The sequence below is a fragment of the Tenrec ecaudatus genome, chromosome 12, assembly GCF_050624435.1.
Source record: "Tenrec ecaudatus isolate mTenEca1 chromosome 12, mTenEca1.hap1, whole genome shotgun sequence".
NCBI lineage: Eukaryota > Metazoa > Chordata > Mammalia > Afrosoricida > Tenrecidae > Tenrec > Tenrec ecaudatus.
The window spans coordinates 117,344,835-117,366,226 of record NC_134541.1 but is presented as its reverse complement, the minus strand read 5'-3'; the positions used below and the strand labels follow the sequence as shown (position 1 = coordinate 117,366,226).

At 41.1% G+C, this 21,392-nt stretch overlaps 1 protein-coding gene and 1 pseudogene across 1 annotated transcript in view; one reads left to right on the top strand and one right to left on the bottom strand.

The window, feature by feature from the left end:
• LOC142422893 (phospholipid-transporting ATPase ABCA3-like) overlaps positions 1-21,392 on the bottom strand; it is a 186,061-nt gene that overhangs the window by 77,743 nt on the left and 86,926 nt on the right. The window contains exons 8-9 of the mRNA XM_075528113.1: positions 20,035-20,152; positions 3,339-3,493 (exon numbers count right to left, since the gene is read on the bottom strand). Of these exons, the coding sequence (XP_075384228.1) occupies positions 3,339-3,493; positions 20,035-20,152 (273 nt within the window). The remainder of the gene's footprint in view (positions 1-3,338; positions 3,494-20,034; positions 20,153-21,392) is intronic.
• LOC142423168 (large ribosomal subunit protein uL30 pseudogene) lies at positions 12,131-12,790 on the top strand (annotated as a pseudogene).

The following is a 21,392-nucleotide window of genomic DNA, read 5'->3' as shown; positions in this document are numbered from 1 at the left end:
AAGATTAGAAAGAAAGAAAAAGATAGAAAAACAAATTTCCCAGGGAATCCAGGACACATGACTCCTTCAGGACCAGTGGTGAGAGTGGTGATGCCTGGAGGGTGGAGAGAATGTGGGGTAGAAAAGGGGAACTGATTACAAGAATCTACATATAGCCTCCTCCCTGGGGGAGGGACAGCAGAGAAGAAGGCGGGGAGATATTGGACAGTGTAATATGTGACAAAAAAATAATTTATGAATGATGAAGTGTTCATGAGGGATGGGGGAGTAGGGAGGGAGGGGGAAAATGAGAAGCAGATATTAAGGACTCAAGTAGAAGGCAAATGTTTTGAGAATGATGATGGCAACAAATGTACATATGTTCTTGACACAATGGATGTATGGATGGATTGTGATAAGAATTGTACGAGCTCCCAATAAAATGATTTAAAAAATTGTAAATCAATGTCTTCCTATGGAAAAAAAAAAAGAAAAACAAATTGCCAGTACCAATAAGAAGAGAGACTCTTACTACAGACCTCACCCTCAGATATTAAAATGAAAATTAAAAGTATTAAAAACAATTATTCACTTTGATATCTTAGATAAAGTGGATCAATTGGTAAAAATCACAAAGTGCCACATCTTGTTTATGAAATAAACAACCTGAACATTCTTATAATTATTAAATGAATTGAGTTTGTTGCTAAAAATATCCAATAGTAACTAATATCCAAAGTTTTACCAAGAATTTAAAGAAATAACCAATAATTTAAGGAAATAACCCAATTTTCCATTATTTTCTCCCAGAAATCAGGAGAGAACACAGATATAAAAACATGCCCAAATCAGTAAAGGAGTAACCCCCTCAAACCAAACTCAATACTATAGCATCAATTCGGACTCAGCGACCGGAGGACAGACTAGAACTTCCCTTGGGGGGTTCTAATTCTGCAGATCTGTATGGGAGCTGAGAGCCTCATCTTTCTCCCATGGAGTGCCTGATGGCTTCAAACGTCTAACTTTGCAGCTGGCAACTCCATGCACAACCCACAATGCGCCATTCAGGCTCCTAAAGTACACGAATTCAAGCCAATCCATATACCCCATGGATAAAAATACTGAACAAACTATTATCAAATAAAATTCAGCATTGTATTACCAAAAAACCCACCATGGCCAAGTGGGTTTATCCTAGGAACTTGAGATTGGTACAGTATTTGAAAGCCAGTCATTGCAAGAAACCACGCTAACAGTCCACACGGGTCTGTGTGAAGAAGAATGCAGCGTCGGGAACAGAGGAAGGCTTATTAACAATGTGTAATATGCAAATTACAGAACCGGGCTGGCTGAAAGTGAGGAGGACTTTAAATACCTTCAGTATATATTACAACTCAATGTTAAGAAAACCAAAGTCCTCGCAACTGGGCCAATAGACAACATCATGCTAAACGGAAAAGACTGATACTGTCAAGGATTTCGCTTTGCTTGGATCCACAATCAATGCGCCAGTAAACAGAAGACAAGAAATCAACTGACTTGCTGCATTGGGTACGTTTGCTGAGAAAAATACCTATTTAAACAGCAACGATGTCACTAGGATGACTCAGGTATGCTTGACCCAAGCCATAGTATTTTCAATTATAGTTACTGCTGGACAGTGAATAAGGGAAACCAAGGAAGAATTGATGCATACGAATCCTGGTGTTGGCAAATAATATTAGAAGTACCACAATTACCAGAAAGACAAACAAACGTGTCTTTGAAGAAACAGAGCCAGATTGCTCCTTAAAGGTGAGATATCGTCTCACATACTTTGGATGTGTTAGTAGGAAAGACCAGTCCCTGGAACAGGACATCATGCTTGGTCAAGTGGAGTCGGTGAAGAATAAGACCCTCGAGGAGATGGATTGACACAGTGAGTGCAGCAATGGGCTTAAACACTATTGTGAAGACGGCACAAGACTGTGTATTGTTTCATTTAGTTGTACATAGAGTCCTACAAGTTGGAACTGACAACGTCACAACAACAATCTTGATAGATTTTTCTTGAAGAACCTAGAATAATCACAAGGGTTCATTATGAAGAAGTTTAAAGATAATTGAAAACTACTTTGGTGAAAAACAATCAGAAAAATTGTGTTGAGGTATTCCCCCCACTGGCATAACAACGTATTTCTTAATTCTTCAAAGATAGTAAAAGAGAATTTCACTGGGAAACCTTATCTCATCCACCATAGAGCTCTGATCTTGACCATGCATACTTCTATTGTTCTTTAAGTTCAAATTTCATTCAAAAGGAACAGGAATTGAGTCCCTCAAGGATAAAGGAGCTGCCATTGTGACATGGCTTACATCGAAGACCTCAGATTTTTCAGGAAAGGATTAGAGAGATGAAACACTACCTCAGAAATGTAAAGGCCTGGATGGACGATATGGAGCCTAATGGTGTAGTGGTTATGCATGGGGCTGTGACTTACATGGGAGGCAGTTCAAATCTACCAGTAGCTCCATGGGAGAAAGACTAGGCTACTTTGGTAAATAGTTACAGTCTCAGAAACCCACAAGATTGCTATGAGTGATAGCACTGAGGTGGAAGATATATTAAAAAACACTAGTTTTAAATTGTGATATCATTTTTTAAGGTCCTATGACTTCACAATAATATTTTTCACTTACTCTTGTATTTTCAGTATATGTTAAGAATCCTTATAAAACAAACAAAAAACAAAGATTTGAACAAACAATTTATCAGAGTATAGAACAATGGTAAATAATAACATGAAAACATGTTGAATATTATTAGTCATTTGTGAAATGCAAACTAAAGATATGGTTAAATACCATAGTTTGAAGACTTCTTAAAAATGTTAACAAACATTGACCATATGATCTATATTTATCTTAAAGGGACAAAAGCTTATATTACTGCAAAAATATACATGTATGCTAATAAGAATTTTTTTCATAATCATCTCAAACCAAATGGTCTTCATTTGGTATACTTTCACATAGGCAAACATAACTAAAAGCAACAAACTACTGATACATGGCACAATACGGGGAAAAATCTCAAAAAGGTTTTAAGCTGAACAAAGCCAAATTTAAAGATGACGTGCCATATGGCTCCATTGGTACAGCATTCAGAAAAAGACAAAACTATTGTGATGGACACAGGCTTGGTTGTCACATGGCATTATAAATGGGGATGTTTATTGGAGTGATACAATTGTTCAGTACTCTGTGGTGTTAGATACACTAATCTATATATTTATTGAAATTCATAGATCTGTACTTAAAAAATCAAACTTATTATAATAAAACTTAAAAACACAAAGCCAAACATATCTCTAACTTACCATACAGTAGAAAAAAAGGTGTTCTGACAGAGTCAAATCATTAAACAATAAATCATGCTGTGGACAGAAGCCCAAATTTTTTCGAATATGGGCTATATTCTTTGAGATGTCATATCCATTAACATAAGCCTCTCCTCTGGTAGGGGGATGAACACCTGGAGTGAAGCAGAAGACATGACAGAGCTTAACTTCGGTAAAGGAATGTGGCAACCTATTGCAAAATAACATGTTAAATTTGTTGCTACTCATGGATTACTCACAGGAGAAATCGATTTGTACATTATCTACTACAGAGAGATAAACTAAAATGTTGTAAACAAAAGCAAAACTTGATGTCATGAAGTCAATTCTGACCCAAAGTGACTCTATAGGATAGAGCAAAACTACTCCTCTAATGGATTTCAAGACTGTCAACCTCTACAGCAGTGGAAAGCTTCATCTTTGTTTCACAGAATAATGAATGGTTTTGAACTGCTGACCTGGTGAGCAGCTCAATACATGCCACCATGGCTCCTAAAAATAAAGCCATAACCAAACTCACTGCTGTTGAGTTGATTCCAACTCTCAGAGACCCTCTAGGACAGGCTAAACCTGCCCCTGTGAGTTTATGAGTCTGTATCTTTGTGCTGTTAGCAGCCCCACGCATAACCGCTACGCCAACAGGGCTCCTTCCTAAAGAATAGTTCTGCAAAAAAAACCCAAAAAACATTGGCAGTTGTCTCTGGGTCATGGAATTGGTTATTTTTTGCTTTGTTTCTTTTCTTCTCTTTTTCACTTCTTAATTTTGTACAATGCTTATGGGTTATATAAATAATAAGACATTTAACTTATTCGCCGTCTTCTAATATTTCAGTGCTGCCATCAGCTAGTCATCCCATTTGTGAACCATATGAGGTCTTAAGTACATCATTTTTTAATCCAGAAGATAGAATATTTTAATCAAGACATACTTAGTATTTATGAAACTATTTATGCACTACCAGGGACATGTGGTTTCAATGTTATGGATAAATTTTTGGTGCTGTTGGCATAGTGAGTTGTGCATTGGCCTGCCAATTGCAAGGTCAGTAGTCTGAACTTACCAGCTTTTCTGTGGGAGAAAGATGGAGGCTTTCCGTTCCCACAAAGATTACAGCCTGGGAAAAGCAAAGGGACAGGTCTACCCATTGAGGTGACTATGAACTTGGGGTCACAAAATCAACTTGATGGTAGTGGTTGGGTATGTGAAAAAGCAATTCTAATACCATTAAAATGACCGTATCATTTATCCTATTTAAAATATATATTGGAACATTTCTGAAAAGTATCTTTACAACTATACTCCAAAGTGAGAAACTGTTGTTATTGTGAGGGTCTATGGCGTCAGTTCCCATCCCCAGTGACCCAGCCCAGTGGTGACTTCCTGATGTGTGGACCAGCCACGATAAGCCTTCATGAGTCTTACCAAGGACTCTTTCCTGATGGGTCCGGCTTAGGTGGTGAGAGAAGATACTGATGGGATATGATTCAGTTGAGAGTGACTTTGGACAGGGGTAACTGCCACCCTGCTGAGTATAATTTGAGCCAGGGGTGAGATGTCACAACCAACAAGAGAAAAGAGCCAGAAATGGAGTTGTTAGGAGTTATCCCATTGATTTCAACCCCTAGCGATCTTGTGCACAACAGAAGGAAACACTTTCCAGACCTGGGCTGTCTCACAAATGGTCCAATGCTCGAGTCCATTGTCGCAGCTTGGTGGCAATTCATCTCCCGAGGGCCTTCCTCTCCAACGCTGCCTCCCTACTTTACCAAACATAATGTCCTTCTCCGGGGACTGTCTGTCCTGACAACATGTGCAAAGTATGTGAGACAGAGTCTTGACATTGTTTCCTCTAAGGAACAGCCTGTCCATATTTCTCCTAAGACAGATTTATTTTCCCTTTCATATGTCCATGGCACTTTCAATATTCTCCAGCACCACAATTCAAATGCATCAATTCTTTGGTCTTCCTTATTCACTGTCTAACGTCACATGCTTATACGTCAATTGAAACTACTGTGGCTTGGTTTAGGCACACATTGGTCCTCAAAGTAATACCCTTGCTTTTCAATACTCTACAGAGGTCTTGTGTAGAAAATTTACCCAATGCAATATATCTCTTGATCTCTTGTTGGCTGTTTCCATGAGTACCGATGGCGACTCTAAGCAAGACAAACTCCTTGACAACTTCAACCTTTTCTTCATTTATCATGTTGCCTACTGGTCCAGTTGTGAGGCTATTGTTCTTCTTCACATTGAGTTGTAATCCATACTGAAGACCGCAATCCTGGGTCTTCCTCAGCAAGTGCTTTAGTTCCTCCACACTTTCAGTAAGGAAGCTTGTGTCATCTGTATTTCTCAGGTTATTAATAAGCCTCCCTCTAATCCTGATCCTGCATTCTTTATCATATAATCTGGTTTATCTGAGTATGTGCTCAGCATACAGATTGAATAAGTATGTGAGAGGATACAACCCTGTCACACACGTTTCCTGAGTGGAGGAGGTCCTTTCAATCTCGCATCTGATTTGCCTCTGTATGCCTGACTTTCAGTTCTAGGAACTAGAGTTGTGGTCTACCATGTGACATGATTTCACCAGCTTTCACAGCCTTGTGAATGAGAAGAATCCACCAGAAGGATTTTGAATTACATCTCTGGGATTCACCAGCATCCACAACTATTTGAATAATTTTCCTTCCTGCTGAAAGTTCTGTGTGACTATGGTAACAGAGTTTAGCACGCTGGGATGTAGGACAATACACTAACAGATGAGTGGTGGCCGATATCAGGGATAATGAAGGCTATAGTATTTTTGAAGAGTTAGACATTTGGGATAGCTTTAATTTCTACTTTCTTATGATGAGTCATGTATTAATTTTTCTAAATTATATCCACAGTATTAACAAAATCAATAATAAAGCTACTTTACTCTATAGAAGACAAATTCTCAAATCAAAAAATGACACTAAGTTAAATATAGCATATAAATATAAAATACACTCATATAACTACTAAGAGGAGTTATAGGTTTTCCTGGGAAGATGGCACAGAGGTAAGGTCACCATGCAGGAGCTCCTTTGAGTAAAAGTGGGCTCTACGGTGAGAGGCCCAGATTGGAAGAGTGGAGTGTGGGTCCTTGACTAGATGGGGGATCTTTTGCGGGTCTCCCCACAGATAACGGCAGCTTTGCTCGCCAGGACACACACTCCTCTTCATTTTACCTGCACCAGAGACCCATGTGCTCAGCAACCAGAGTGGTGGTTCCTTGCCTTGGTCCCTCTGTGTCTCACCTGAGACCGCCACACATGCCTCTGCACCGACCCCCCCCCCACACCCCCACTCCCCGCCGCCCAAGTGACACATGCACTGGTCCCAGTTTAGTACTGCCCAGAGGACCCACATGCACTGCACTGCCTCACACCCTCCCCGCCCCAGTGACACATGCACTGGTCCCAGTTTAGTACTGCCCAGAGGACCCGCATGCACTGCACTGCCTTGCACCCTCCCTGCCCAAGTGACACACGCGTTATGCACCTAGAGGAGCCATGCCACACCACCTTGCATTCCCTGCTCCCCTCGTCCCACACAGAGTCACATGTGGTGCAGTTCCCAGTTTATTCCTGCCCTGGTGACCTGCACATTGCACGACCTTGCACCCCCCCTGCCTCCCCAGTGACACATACACTGTTCCTAGTTTATTCTCAACCAGGTGACCCTCTCGCACCTTGTACCCCCCACACCCACCCCAGCAGCATATGTGCTGTGGTTCCCGGTTTATTCTCTCTAGCCCACGTGACCAGAGCATAGGTACCTTGCCCAAATCTCTCCCCCTCCCATCTGAGACACACACACAGTGTTGACCTGAGTTCCATAAACAACCCCCTCAGTGACTCTTGCAATACCACCTTCCATCCCTCCCCCCCAAAGAAACACATGCCATTCCTTGTTTATTCTCACCCAGGTGAGCCTATTGGTGACCCACATGATACACAGCCCACGTCCAGCAACCTGGGAGCAGAACTCCCTTGGGGTCCCCAGCACCAGACAGCCTGCCCCTCTAGGCCATCACAAGGATGTCTGCTTGGACTTCCTGAGGCCCTGGACATTGGACACCATTGTAGTCCACAGATATGAATCCCAGTTGCAATAATCCCCTTGCTAAAATCTTCCATACTCTCCCAATAGCAAGGGAACAGTTAGGACCTCCAGAGAGATAGTTCCAACAACACAGGGAGGGAGCCAGAGGCAGAGACAGAGTCAGAGATGCAGCTCAAACTCATGTTGAATCTGGTTCTAGGTTGTAGGTAGATTTATTCTTATTTCTTCTGAGAAAGATAACACAGGTCTTCTGTCCCCACCAGAGAAATTTGAACTCAGTAGACAGGGTTACTCAGTGGCCTTCTAGAAAACCCCACCTCCCTGAGGCACCCACTACAATAGTCTTCTCTACCTTGGACCATATGTAAGGAGTGGCGAGTCCTTAGTCACGTAGTAACCTACGATCAAGAGGCTTCTGTTATAAGCACTTGTAATTGAATGGCTACACTACACACTCCCTTCAGGAAGTTCAGGGTCAACAAGGGAGTCTGGCAGATATTATCTACCCACGAGTTCCTGCGTCAGCTGCTTGTGCTCACTCTCTCCTCCTCCCCCCAAGCAAAAAGCCCGAAGCCTGCACCCTAACAGCCCCTTCCCCATGCTGCCAGCTGTTTGTGTGCACTCTACCTCCCTCCCCCCAGTGACTTGCCCAAGCCTGGGTGCTACCAGCCCACAGGCATTCCTTGAGTATTTACCCCCATGCTTGGAGGAGGCCCAGGATAGACTGCCCCTTTAGGGAAACACAAAGACGTCTGCAGGGTCTTTGGAGCTGCTGGATGCTGGAGACTGCAATGACCAGCAGATTTTAATCTCTACTGGGACCATCCCATTACAGAGCTTCTGCATATCCCCCTAATAACAAGGGTGCAGATAGGACCTCCAGATAGATAATTCCAGCTTTCTAGGGAGAGACACAGCCCCAGTGAACAGTAGAGGCAGCTTGAAACCATGATGTAGCTGGCTCCAGGTAATTCTTAGACTTATTTGTTTTATCCTTAGAGATGGAAAACACAGGGCTTGTCCCCTGCCCTCTAAATACCACATGAAAAGTACCACCTCCAGCTCCACCAAAATGCAGACGACAACCCACAGCAGCAGTCAATTCAAGGAAGTAAGAGAAACTAATTGCAATGTTTGAACAGGACATGAACCTAGTGACATACATAAGTGGACTTTGAATCACTACAGAGAGAAAGCTTCAGAATACTGCTTAGAGTCATAAAGTATATGACAGAATCAATATAAAAGAAAGATGAAAAAATAGAGAGGATAGAGTACACATACTGAAGGGAAATACAAGGATGATGCAGCAGAATCAAAGAAAATAGTAAGAGACCTGACCAATAGGTTGGAAGAAGCAGAGGACCATATCAGCAACCATGAAGATAACCAAGCAGAATTAACAAACATGAAAGACAATCAAACAAGATCATCAAAGAAGCTGAAGAAAACCTGAGAACAATGAAAACTATGAAGAGAAACAATATCCAAAAATTGGGATACCAGAGTAAGATGTAATGAAGAAATCAACAGCCAAAACAGCAAGGGTATTCCTGGAAGCAAACTTCCCCAATATAATAAAAGAGGATCTGACAATCATCCAGGAAACAGAGAGGACACCAGTTAGACTGAATCCCAGAAAGAACACACCCAGGGATATAGCAGTCCAATTATCCAACTTGGAGGAAAAAGAGAAAATCAGTTAGAGAAAAAAATAGTCATTTATAAGGGTAATCAAATAAGAAGATGCTCAGACTTATCAGCAGAAACCCGTAAGAAGAGGAAAGAATGGAGTAGCAGCTTCAGGGAGTTGAAGGAGAATAATTGCAGCCCAAGAATCCTCTACTCCACCAAACTCACCATCAAAATTGAGGGGAAGGTTTGAGTTTTCTCAGATATGGAACATTTCAGAGAAAATTAAAAAAAACAACAAAAAACAAAAAAAAAAAACCAGCACCAGAAAGATCACTTTCCAATTCACTTTGGACAGAAGACCAACATCCACAGAACATAACCATTAGGCTACTGTATAGTGTAATATTATCCAGAAGTCATGGCATTGAAAGCAATGCCCAAAACTTTTTTGATCCAACAGAGGAAAGAAGGCAATTATAAATCCTCCACACATACACAACACACACCCAAGGAGGGAGGTAAGAAAATGCCTAACATAAAAGGTACAAGATGGCAACAAAGAATCCCCTGATGAATAGAATTACTCTGAGCTTCAAAGGTCTGAATTCAGCCATTAAAAGACAAAGACTAGCAGACTGGATTAGGAAACGAAACCCATCAATATGCTGTCTTCAAGAGACATATCTCAAGTCCACAGACAAACACAGATTGAGGGTTTGTGATAGGTAGGTTTATTGTGCCAAACTGGTCAATAAGAACATGGGAGATTAATAAGGTAGTAGTTTGATTGGAGGGCAAAGAGATAAATGGCTCAGCAAGTCCTGCTCCTCTCTCCTTTGATCTCTGGTGATCAGACCAGTGGGTGGCTGCTTTAGTTAGTTCTGTGCCTCAACTTGTGAGCTACACTACCTGTGGGACAGCAAAGCTCTGGATCATGCCACTGGAGCATAAGGTTCCTTTGAGACCTGCTTTACCTTCCTACTGGTGTATACATTGCTTGAGCTTGAGGCAATTGGATCCTGTTGTCTTGCATTGCTTGAGTTCGATATCCCATCTGGACTGCTTCTCTAAGTTCCTGAGCTGCTGACTGTTGGCGACCTGCCCTACTTTCTGTGGCCAGACTACTTAAATTGCCCTAGGGAAGACTCAGCTGTCTGCCTCCTTGACCTTGGGCCCAGCAACCCTTGTGAGTTGAAGAACTTCCAATATATTAACTATTCCATGGAAGTAAGTTGAACTGAACCCTCTGTACTGCTGTTTGGACTAATTAGCTGTTATATTCCTTTATGTTGTTTCTATCTATCTATCTATCTATCTATCTATCTATCTATCTATCTATCTATCTATCTATCTATCTATCTATCTATCTATCTATCTATCTATCTATCTATCTATCTATCTATCTAGCTGTCTAGCTATCTAGCTATCTAGCTATCTAGCTATCATCTATCTATTCTATCTATCTATCTATCTGTCTACCTACCTACCTACACAAAATCACAAGTGTCCTGGTTTTGTTTCTCTAGGGAGCCCTGTCTAACACAGGGTTAAAGGATGGCAGAACGTATATCAAGTGAATGGCAATGTAAAGAGTGCAGGACATAACAAGAGATAAGTATGGGCCCAATATAAAAGAGCGGCAGACCAAGAGCCCGTGCACATAATTAACATGTAGTGCCCAATGAAAGATCCACAAAGTTCATCAACCAAATCCTAGATGACAAAAAAAAATCACAGGATCGACAAGCATAGTAGGAGACTTCAATAAACCGCTCTCCAAGAAAGAGAGATCAGCAGGAAATAAACCAAGCAGAGTGACTACACAGCTAAACACTACAATCAGACAACTCGACCTGATAGATATATTTAGAGTTCTCAACCCAAATTAAAAGCAACAAAAAACCCTCCTTCTTTCCAAGTTCACATGACATGTATTAAAAAATATACCAGATGCTGGGGCATAAGTCAAGCTTGAGTAAATTCAAACATATAGAGGGCACACAGACTCCCTTTTCTGACCATTACACTTTAAAGAAAGAAATAAATGAAGAAGAAGAAAAAGAAAACAAGGGAAAATACATGGAAGCTAAGCATTGTACCTCTGAAAAAGGACTGGGTTTTGTCCTAAATTAGAGACAAAATTAGGAAGTTTATATAAACTAATAAGAATGAGAATACATCATATTCAGACCTAATGGATACATCAAAGGCAGTCATCAGAGGATGCTTGATAGTGATAAATGCAAATATGAAAAAGAAAGAGAGACGTGGTTAATACCCTACGACAAAACCTTCAGTGGTTGAAATACTCAGGATGAGCCATCTAATGGCAAAAGAAAAGGAACAGAAAAAATTAACTCAGTAAAAAGCTGCTTCATTGAAAGGAATTGACAAACTGCTAGTAAACCTAACAAGAGATAGGAAGGAGCAGTTATCAATAACCACGATGGGGGATGAAACAGGGTAAATTTCCATGGAGCCCAATGAGATGAAAAGACTAATTACACAGTCTTATGAAAGAATGTATTCCAACTAATTCATTAACTTGGAGGACATGGACCTGGAAAAACAAACCCTCTACAAACCATCTTACATGGATATCATGAACCTGAATAGAATGATAGCAAAAGAAGAAACAGATAGATAAGGTAATTAAGGACCCCCCCCCCCCACACACACACACCCACACTGAAAAAAAAAAAACCCTGGGCCAGGGAGAATTCTACCAAGCATTCAGGGAAGATTTGACATCAATCCTACACGAACTCTTTCACAACATAGAAAAGGATGGTAAATTCCCAAACACATTCTGTGAAGCTAGTAAAACACCAAAACCAATGCCATGCAAGGATCCCATAAGAATATAGAATTAAACACCAATATCTCTAATGAACAAAGATGAAAAATCCTCAAGAAAATTTTTACCAATAGAATACAAAAGTTTATCAAAAACAAAATCCATCATGACCTAGTGGGATTCATACCATGTCAATGAATGGCAGGGTCAATGAATGGTTCAATATTAAAAAAATAACAACACCCTTTTTTTTTTTAACCGGCAGGAACCATGGAGGCTGTCGCGGAGAAGAAGAAGAAGGCACCTGCTGTTCCAGAGACCCTTAAGAAAAAGCGAAAGAATTTCGCAGAATTAAAGATCAAACGCCTAAGAAAGAAGTTTGCCCAAAAGATGCTTCAAAAGGCAAGGAGGAAGCTGATCTATGAGAAAGCTAAGCACTATCACAAGGAATACAGGCAGATGTACAGAACCAAAATCCGAATGGCTCACATGGCAAGGAAAGCTGGCAATTTCTATGTGCCTGGAGAGCCCAAGCTGGCATTTGTTATCAGGATCACAGGTCTCAATGGTGTGAGCCCGAAGGTTCGAAAAGTGTTGCAGCTTCTTCGCCTTCGCCAGATTTTCAATGGCACCTTTGTTAAGCTTAACAAGGCTTCAATTAACATGCTGAGGATTGTGGAACCATACATTGCATGGGGGTACCCAAACCTGAAGTCAGTGAATGAACTCATCTACAAGCATGGCTATGGCAAAATCAATAAGAAGCGTATTGCCCTGACAGATAACACGCTGATTGCACGGTGTCTTGGTAAGTATGGCATCATTTGCATGGAGGGTCTGATTCATGAGATCTATACTGTTGGGAAACGTTTCAAAGAAGCAAATAACTTCCTGTGGACCTGAGATGAAGAAAAAGACCACCCATTTCGTAGAAGGTGGAGACGCAGGCAACAGGGAAGACCAGATCAACAGGCTTATTAGAAGGATGAACTAAGGTATCTGCCTGCCATGATTATTTTTGTAATCTGGTCTCTTAATAAAACAGTGACTGCTTTCAAATGGAAAAAAAAATAACATTATCCATCAAATTAACAAGAAAAAGGACAAGAACCACATGATAATATCACTAGATGCAGAAAAAACAATTGACAACATTCAACACCCATTCCTAATTAAGACACTCAAAAGCTATATATGGAAAACCAACAGCTAGCATTATAATTAATGAAGAAAAGAGGAATACATTCCCACTAAATAAGGGGGCCCAACAAGGATGTCCCTTGTCCCCACTTCTATTTAACATCATTTTGGAGGTACTAGCTAATAATATAAGGAAACAGAAGGATATCAAAGGTATGTGCTTGGGGAAAGAAGAAGTAAAATTTTTGTTACTTGCCGATGTCATGATTTTATATTTTGAGAACCCCAAAGACTTCACAGTAAGATTGTTGGAAATGATAGAGGAATATGGTAGAGTAGCAGGGTATCAGATCAACAATCAGAAGCCAAATGATTGTCATACACCACTGATGGGATGACAGAAAAAAAGATACAAGATGGGCGTAGCCAAGCATAAACTGAAATATCTAGGGATATTCCTAACCAAAAATCCCCAAAGGATCTATATAAGGAAAATGATAGAACATCATTACAAAAAACTAAAAGGGATTTCACAAGTGGAAAGATATTCCATGCTCGTGGATTGAAAGACACAATATTGTAGAGATGTCAGTCTGTCCACGGTACTATATAAATTCAATGAAATTCCAACATTATTTTTCAAAGAAATGAAAAAAAAATGACTACCAACCTCATATAGAATGGAAAGAAGCCCAATATTGGCAAAGAAATTCTCGAGGAACAAAGTGGGTGGGCTTGCATTATCTCACTTCAAACTTATGATATAGTCACAGCTGTCAAAACAGCATGGCACTGGTATGATAGATATTTGGACCAATAGATAAGAACAGAAAATCGAGAAATCAAAACAGCAGCATATTGACAAATGATCTTTGACAAAGGCACAAAAATATCATACGGGAAGCAAATGCCCATTTCAACAAATGGTGCTGGAAAAACTGGGTATCAGTCTGCAGAAGAAGGAAACAAGACTCTTACTTCATGCACAAGAACATATTCATGGTGGATCGAAGACCTTGTGTTCAATTGCTTACAGATTGGTTTTGGGCCTCCACTCTGTACTCCTCCTGCATTCACATTGACGTGATTTTTTGTTCTGGGTCTTTGATGCCTGATACCTGATCCTGTTGACACTGCATGATCACATAGGCTGGTGTGCTTCTTTCATGTGGGTTTATTTCACATGGAAGCACGGTGACCCCATGTTCATCTTCAAGCCTTTAAGACCCCAATCGCTATATCTTATGATAGCCAGGAACCATCAGCTGTCTTCACCACATTGGACATCCCCTTACAGAAGGGTCATGGGGAGAAGACAGGCCAGTCAGGGTGCAGTATAGCACCAAGGACACAAACACCATTCCTCTGGTTCTTTAATGCTTCCTCACCCCCACTATCATGACCCTAATTCTACCTTACAAATCTGGCTAGACCAGAGCATGTACATGGGTATAGATAAAAGCTGGAATCACAGGGAATACAGGACAGTTAAACTCCTCGGGACCAATATTGAGAGTAGCCATACCAGGAGGTTAAGGGGAAGGTAGGGGAGAAAGATGAAACTGATCACAATGACCTATCTATAACCCCTCCCAGGGGGATGGAGAACACATAAGGGTGTAAAGGGATACATCGGATAATGCAAGACATGAAAAAATAATAATACTTTATAAATTATCAAGAGTTCATGAGAGAGGGGGAAAGGAAGGGAAAGGGAAGGGAAAAATGAGGAGTGGATACCAAGGGCTCAAGTAGTAAGAAAATGTTTTGAAAATGATGATGGCAACAAATGTACAAATGTGCTTGACACAATGGATGTATGTATGGATTGTGATGAGAGTTGTGTGAGCCCCTAATAAAATTATTTTTAAAACATGATTTAAATGTGTTAGGGTTCCCTAGAGAAACAAAATGAGGACACCATATATATATAATTTGTCCACTCAGCAGTACAGAGGGCTCAGTTCAGCTCACTTTTGTGGAACAGTTAATATACTAGAAGACCTTCAACTCACTTGGGCTGCTGGGTCCAGTGTCAAGGAAGCAGACAGTGGAGTCTTCCCTCAGGCAAGGTAGGCAGAATCTGCCCTCAGGTAGCAGGCAGCACGGTGGGTCAGCAACAGTCAGAAGCTCAGGAGCTTATTGAGGCAGGCCCTGATGGGATCTGGAACTCAAGCACAGTGACAGGATCCACCCGTCTCACACTCAAGCTATGTACGCACCAACAGCGTGGTGAAGCAAGTCTTGAAGGAGCCTTAAGCTCTAGTGACAAGATCCATGGATTGGCTTGGCCTACAGGTAGTGTAGCACACAGGTTGAGGCAGAGAACTAGCTACAGCAGCAGCACGCTGTTCAGATCACCAGGGAGCAAGAGAAATAGGGGTGGGTCCTACAGAGTCATTTATCTTGTTGACATCAAGATGTGACCTAATTAAACTCCACCCACATGTTCCTATTAGCCTAGTTGGCATGATAAACCTACTATCATAGTCCACCCCTTGCTAACTTGGCACTTGCACACAATTCTTTAACCATATATAATTTCCAGACATTAATGAAATCACACTTACACCTAACATCATACATCTATCATATATAAAAATGAAAATATACTGAATCTATTTTTATCTGTTATACTGTAAATCAACAAAGGAACGACATTCAATAAGCACAAATAAAGAAAATATGCTGACAATCACAAACCTCGTGTTTGCAATTGATCACATGGTCATAACTGAAAGGTAAGAACTACCTTCTTCCATTACCCATTCTGTATTACCTTTGCCCTGGCTGTGGTTTTTTGCCTGGTGGGGTAACCTAGACCTACATTCCTGAAAGGTCTGGGTCTTAGGCATCCTATCAGGATTGGGTTGCTGTAGTTTACCATTTCCTTTAATCACAGGGCATTGTAGTACTAAGAGATGGTTTAGGGGATCACTTGGATTCCAGACATATTTTTATTTACCTTCATTATGTAGCATCAGTCCAATTTCTTCTTGGTAATCAGGATCAATTACACCACTCAGTACAGTGACACCCTTCTTGACCTGTTGATCCAAAGGCATGAGGAGCCCAAAGTGGCTGGGGGCAATTCTCGACTGGCAGCCCACTAAGTAAGTGGGAGAGTTTAATCCTTCAGAACTAGGACTGCCAGGCCTTAGGAACATAGTGTTGCTGGGACAGGATCACTAGGAGTATTAGTGAGTGTTATACTCTGACTTCCACCCCTTGGTTCCTGGACCCATGAATTCTGCCTATTGGAAACACAGCACCATATATTGGTCACTGGTTTAGAGCATATACAGCCTCCTGGAGAACATTGCCCCAGCCGTGCAAGATGTTGTCACCTTAGCTGGCAGTGTAATTGTTTCTTTAGGAGGCCATTCCATCGTTCTATCAAGCCAGCTGTTTCAGGATGATGAGGAACATGATACAACGAGGAGATTCCATCGACATGGATCCATTGCTGTGAAGTGAGTTCTTTGATCTGAAGCAATGCTATGTGGGGTGCCATTCTGGTGGACAAGGCATTCTATAAGTCCACGAATGGTAGTTTTGGCAGAAGCATCATGTGCAGGGAAAGCAAATCCATATCCAGAGTAGGTGTCTATTCCAGTAAGAACAAAATGCTGTTCCCTCCATTATAGAAGTGGTCCTACGTAATCAACCTGCTACCAGGTTGCTGGTTGATAACCCTGAGGAATGGTCCCATATCTTGAATTCAGTGTTGACTTCTACTGCGGAAAGCACTCAGTAGTGGCAGTGGCCAAGTCAGCCTTGGTGAGGGAAAGTCCATGTTGCTGGGCCCATGCATAACCCCCATTCCTGCCACCATGTCCACTTTGTTCATGTGCCCATTGGGCAAAGACAGAAGTGGTGGAGGAAGAGGAGGACTAGTTTCCACAGTGCATGTCATCTTATCTACTTGATTGTTAAAGTCCTTTTCTGCAGAGGTAATCCTTTGGTAAGTGTTCACATAGGTTTATCATGCCAAGTCGGCCAATGGGAATGAGTGGTGGAATTTAATCAGGTTGCAGCTTGATTGAAGAGTAATGAGAGAAATGGCTCTGCAAAGTCTCTTGAAATAAAACCCAAAACCATTAGATAATCAATGTGAAAAATGGGACAAAGCTAAGAACCTTAGCACAGGGAATACATGGGCTATCAGAAATTAGGAAGGATACACACTCAGTTGAAGATAAAATAGATGAGTGGGCCATTCTAAGGATAAAACACTTGTATACATTGAAAGACTTCATCAAGAGAGTAACAAGAGATCCCACAGATCAGGAAAAGATATTTAGTAATGAAATATTGGAAAAAGGACTTATTACTAAAATCTACAGAATCCTTCAAGCTTACAACAAGAAGGCAATTCACAAATGAAGATAACTGAATGGCCAATAACCATATGAGAAAATGTTCCCGATCGTTAGCCGTCCAGGAAATACAAATCAAAACAAGTATGAGATACCACCTTACATCCACAAAGTTAGCCCAATTAAAAAACAAAAACACAAACAGAAAGCAACAAATGTTGGAGGGGTTGTGGTGAGATAGGAACTCTCATTCACTGGTGGTGGTCAGCCTCAGCTGGAGCCTCTCCCTAGATGACAACATTGCAGTGGGCAGCCCTGAAGATACAGTTTTGGGAAAGTGACTGGTCTTACGCACCCACATTGGGGCAAATCAAGAGGAAAGTATAATAGACCAATGATGGGAGTGAAGCCATGAAGTCCACGAGGAACAATTGTAGACATCTGAACCAGTGGGCAGCACCTGCACCCCACCTGAACTGGTTAGGGGTTACTCACAAGGGGGCCACACTGAAAGTCTAAGGCATAAATGGGGGGTGGGGGAGCACAAGACTGCTCCATCACAGACTGCAGGAATAACAACGTGGACTTATGGGAAACTCGCCTTTTGGACATGAATGCTGCTCTGTGTCATGATCCCTGTTAGTCTGGTGGCTGTCTGTCTGTCTGTTGTTGTTGTTTTAATCCTTTATTTATTTATTTGATGTTGATCTATACAGAAATTCAGGATGAGCAGTCTTACAGAGACAGCAGCCAGACCGATGGTTCCTGAGTGGCATGGGAGGGGAGGAGGGTTGGGGGGAGGTAAGCGGGGAGCCAATAATGTTGGGTACAGAGAAATAGTAAGAGTTCTAAAATGAAAATAAAATTTAAAAAGAGTTATAAAATGGATAGCAAGGAGGGTATAGTTTTTCTGGGCATGTTTGATCAGTCTAATTGTATCTGAGAAGAATTACTGAGAGGTGAATGATAGGCAAACATGATTGTGGGGTAGAAGGAAAAAACAAAACCATATATATAATGAGTATTAATTTATATATGCATGTATATATATGTAAATCAACAAGGAAGAAGATGGACTTTGGGCCTCTACTTAAATCTTACCTCAGTATAAGAATACTAATAATGTGGCATTGTATGATACCCACCTCCCTGACACTGTCTGAAGACAAAATGGGTGCATAAGCAAATGTGGTGAAGAAAGTTAATGGTGTCCGGCTATCAAAAGCTATAGATCTTGGGTCTTAAAGACATGTAGTTAAATGAGTGATCATCTGGCAGGGAAGAAATAAAGCCCACATGTAAGAAGCACAATAGCCTGTGTGATCATGGGGTATTGATGGGAAGAGGTATCAGAAGTTCAAAAAACCCACCTCCAAAGTGATACCAAGAGGAGTGGATGTAGTGCAGACCCATAGCCCACCAGCAAGGTAACTGGACAGTCCCTCTTTGAAGGACCTCATGGAATGGAGGATAAATCCAGGCTGTGGTGTGGCACTGATGAACCACATAACTATCCTCTAGTTCCGCGGTTCTCAACCTGTAGGTCGTGACCCCTTTGGGGGGGGGAGTCAAATGACCCTTTCATAGAGGTTGCCTGATCCATCACAGTAGCAAAATTACAGTTATGAAGGAGCAACAAAAATAATTTTATGATTGGAGGGTCACCACAACTACATGAAAAGGTCATGACATTAGGAAGGTTGGGAACCACTGCTCTAGTTTGTTAAGATTTCCTCCCCTTGCTATTAAAGTCCTTACGTGATACACCTCATTGGTCATGTTAGATTTGCCCATGTTCATTTGTACATTTAAGATTGCTGGGTGCATGGTAGTCAAGATAGAGGAGCCCTCAAAGACAGAGATAGGAGTATGGGTTCCCTGAGGGGGAGGGAGGAAGGCAGGGAGTAGACAGCACTGGTGATTTTATAGCCACACCAATGGGATTGAACAACAGAACTGTAAGGGTAGGGAAGGGATAGATTGGATATATATATTTATTAAATATTATTTAATAAAATAGAGGAGTTATATATGACTATTTGGCTCCAGTGGGGCTGTTGGATAAGTGTTGCACTGCTAACTATAACTTTAGCAGTTCAAACCCATCAATCAGCTGTTCCACAGAGAGAGATTGGTTTATCTGCTTTCCTAAAGATTTATAACTCCAGGAACATCGGCAGTTCTACTCTACCCTATAGGGTTGCTATGAGTCAAAATGAACTTGATAGCAGTGACTTAAAAATTAAGGTGAAAAAGAAACCCAAAGTCATGTGAACCAATACAGTACACCAGAAAATGTAAGTAAACTGGCAAATATGAGGGCAAGTTAAAAAGTATTTCAGTCCAGTGCTTACCTAAACTCTCATTTTATAGAGGAATAACACCTTAATCATACAACATTCTTCTTAATTATGCTATCCTGAAAATTCCAAATTTGTCTGTATCCCCTACTGGAGCATAAACTTTAGGGTAAGGACCTGACCATCACCACTGTATTATCAATTCCTATAAATAGACATGGCATATGAGTATTTTAATCAAACAAATGAATGGAATTACTGTATCACCTGGCACATCTTGGTTGTCAATGATTAAAACATTAAGTTTAGGCATTACTGAAATGGCAACACACTTAAAAATAAATATCATTGACTGAGTCACAGCTTTAGAAGGAACTTGAATACATACCAGTGAGAATGGACAAAGTAGTAGACTTTCCTGCCCCATTATGTCCTAGAAGAACAGTAATCTGACCTGGATAGATCTTCCAAGTTAAGTCATTTACTGCTACTTTGTCATGATATTCCTGTGAGATAAAGAAAGGATAATTCGATAACTTTCACTATTACCTACAAAAGACAAAACAGCCTCTGTGCGTTAATTTGATTATGTCCTGCTGTTGAGTGCTCTCAAGGCCATTTCAATTCATAATCCTTCCATGTGGTCAAACACAACTGCTTCGTCAAGCTTCCCGTGGTGTAATCTCTACAGAAGCACATCATTAGGTCATTCTCCCGTGGAGCCACTAGGTGGGTATAATCCCCCCACAAGTAAGTAAGTAGCCGAATGTTTAACTGCTGTGCTACTAGGATTATTTTATCATGTATACACCAAACTCATTGCTATTGAGTCAGTGCTGACTCATGTGACCCCCTTGTGGATTTCTGAGTATGTAACTGTTTAGAGTAGAAAGCCCAGTCTTTCTCCCATGGAGCTGCTGGTGATCTTGAACTGCCAACCATGTGGATCACAGCCCAATGCTTAACCATGACACCACCAGGATTCCTTATTACTTTTATATACTGATAATTCTGCCATCTTTTTCAGTCAATATCTCTCCTTTAAGGTATATCCTCTAAGCCAGTGGTTCTCAGCCTTGCTCATGCTGTGACCCTTTAATACAGTTCCTCATGTTGTGGGCATACCCCCAACCATAAAATTATTTTCACTGCTACTTCATAACTGTAATTTTTCTACTGTTATGAATTAGGTGATCCCTGTGAAAGGGTCATTTGACCCCAAAAGGGGTCACGACCCACAGGTTGTGAACCACTGCACTAAGTTATCACTCACTGCCATCAAGTTGATTCAACTCAGAGACTCAGCAGCCCTATAGGACAGGGCAGAGCTGCCTCTGGGGCTTTCCAAGACTATAACTCTAGAAGGTAGTGGAAAGTCGCATCTTTCTCCTATGGAGCAGCTGTGGTGCTGGCTTGGGTTTTGTTTTTTAAATAAATCACCAACAGACAAAGGATGAAAGAGGGATGGTACAAATCCTCTGCATCAAAGATATGAGAACACACACAGAGGAATAGCTGGAGCCTTGAATCTCTGAGGAGAAGATAAATAAGTGGGCCAAGGTGATAGAGCAAATAAAGGATGGAATAGGCACACAGAGATAAAGCAAAAGAATGAATTCTCTGCTAGGTGAACAGCTCCACCCACAACACAGAGCAATCACTGGTTCCTGACAATAAGAAAATAGGCCCCCCATCACTTTGTTCTCTATATGGTGGATGCCGCTATTGTCCACTCTCATACACCCA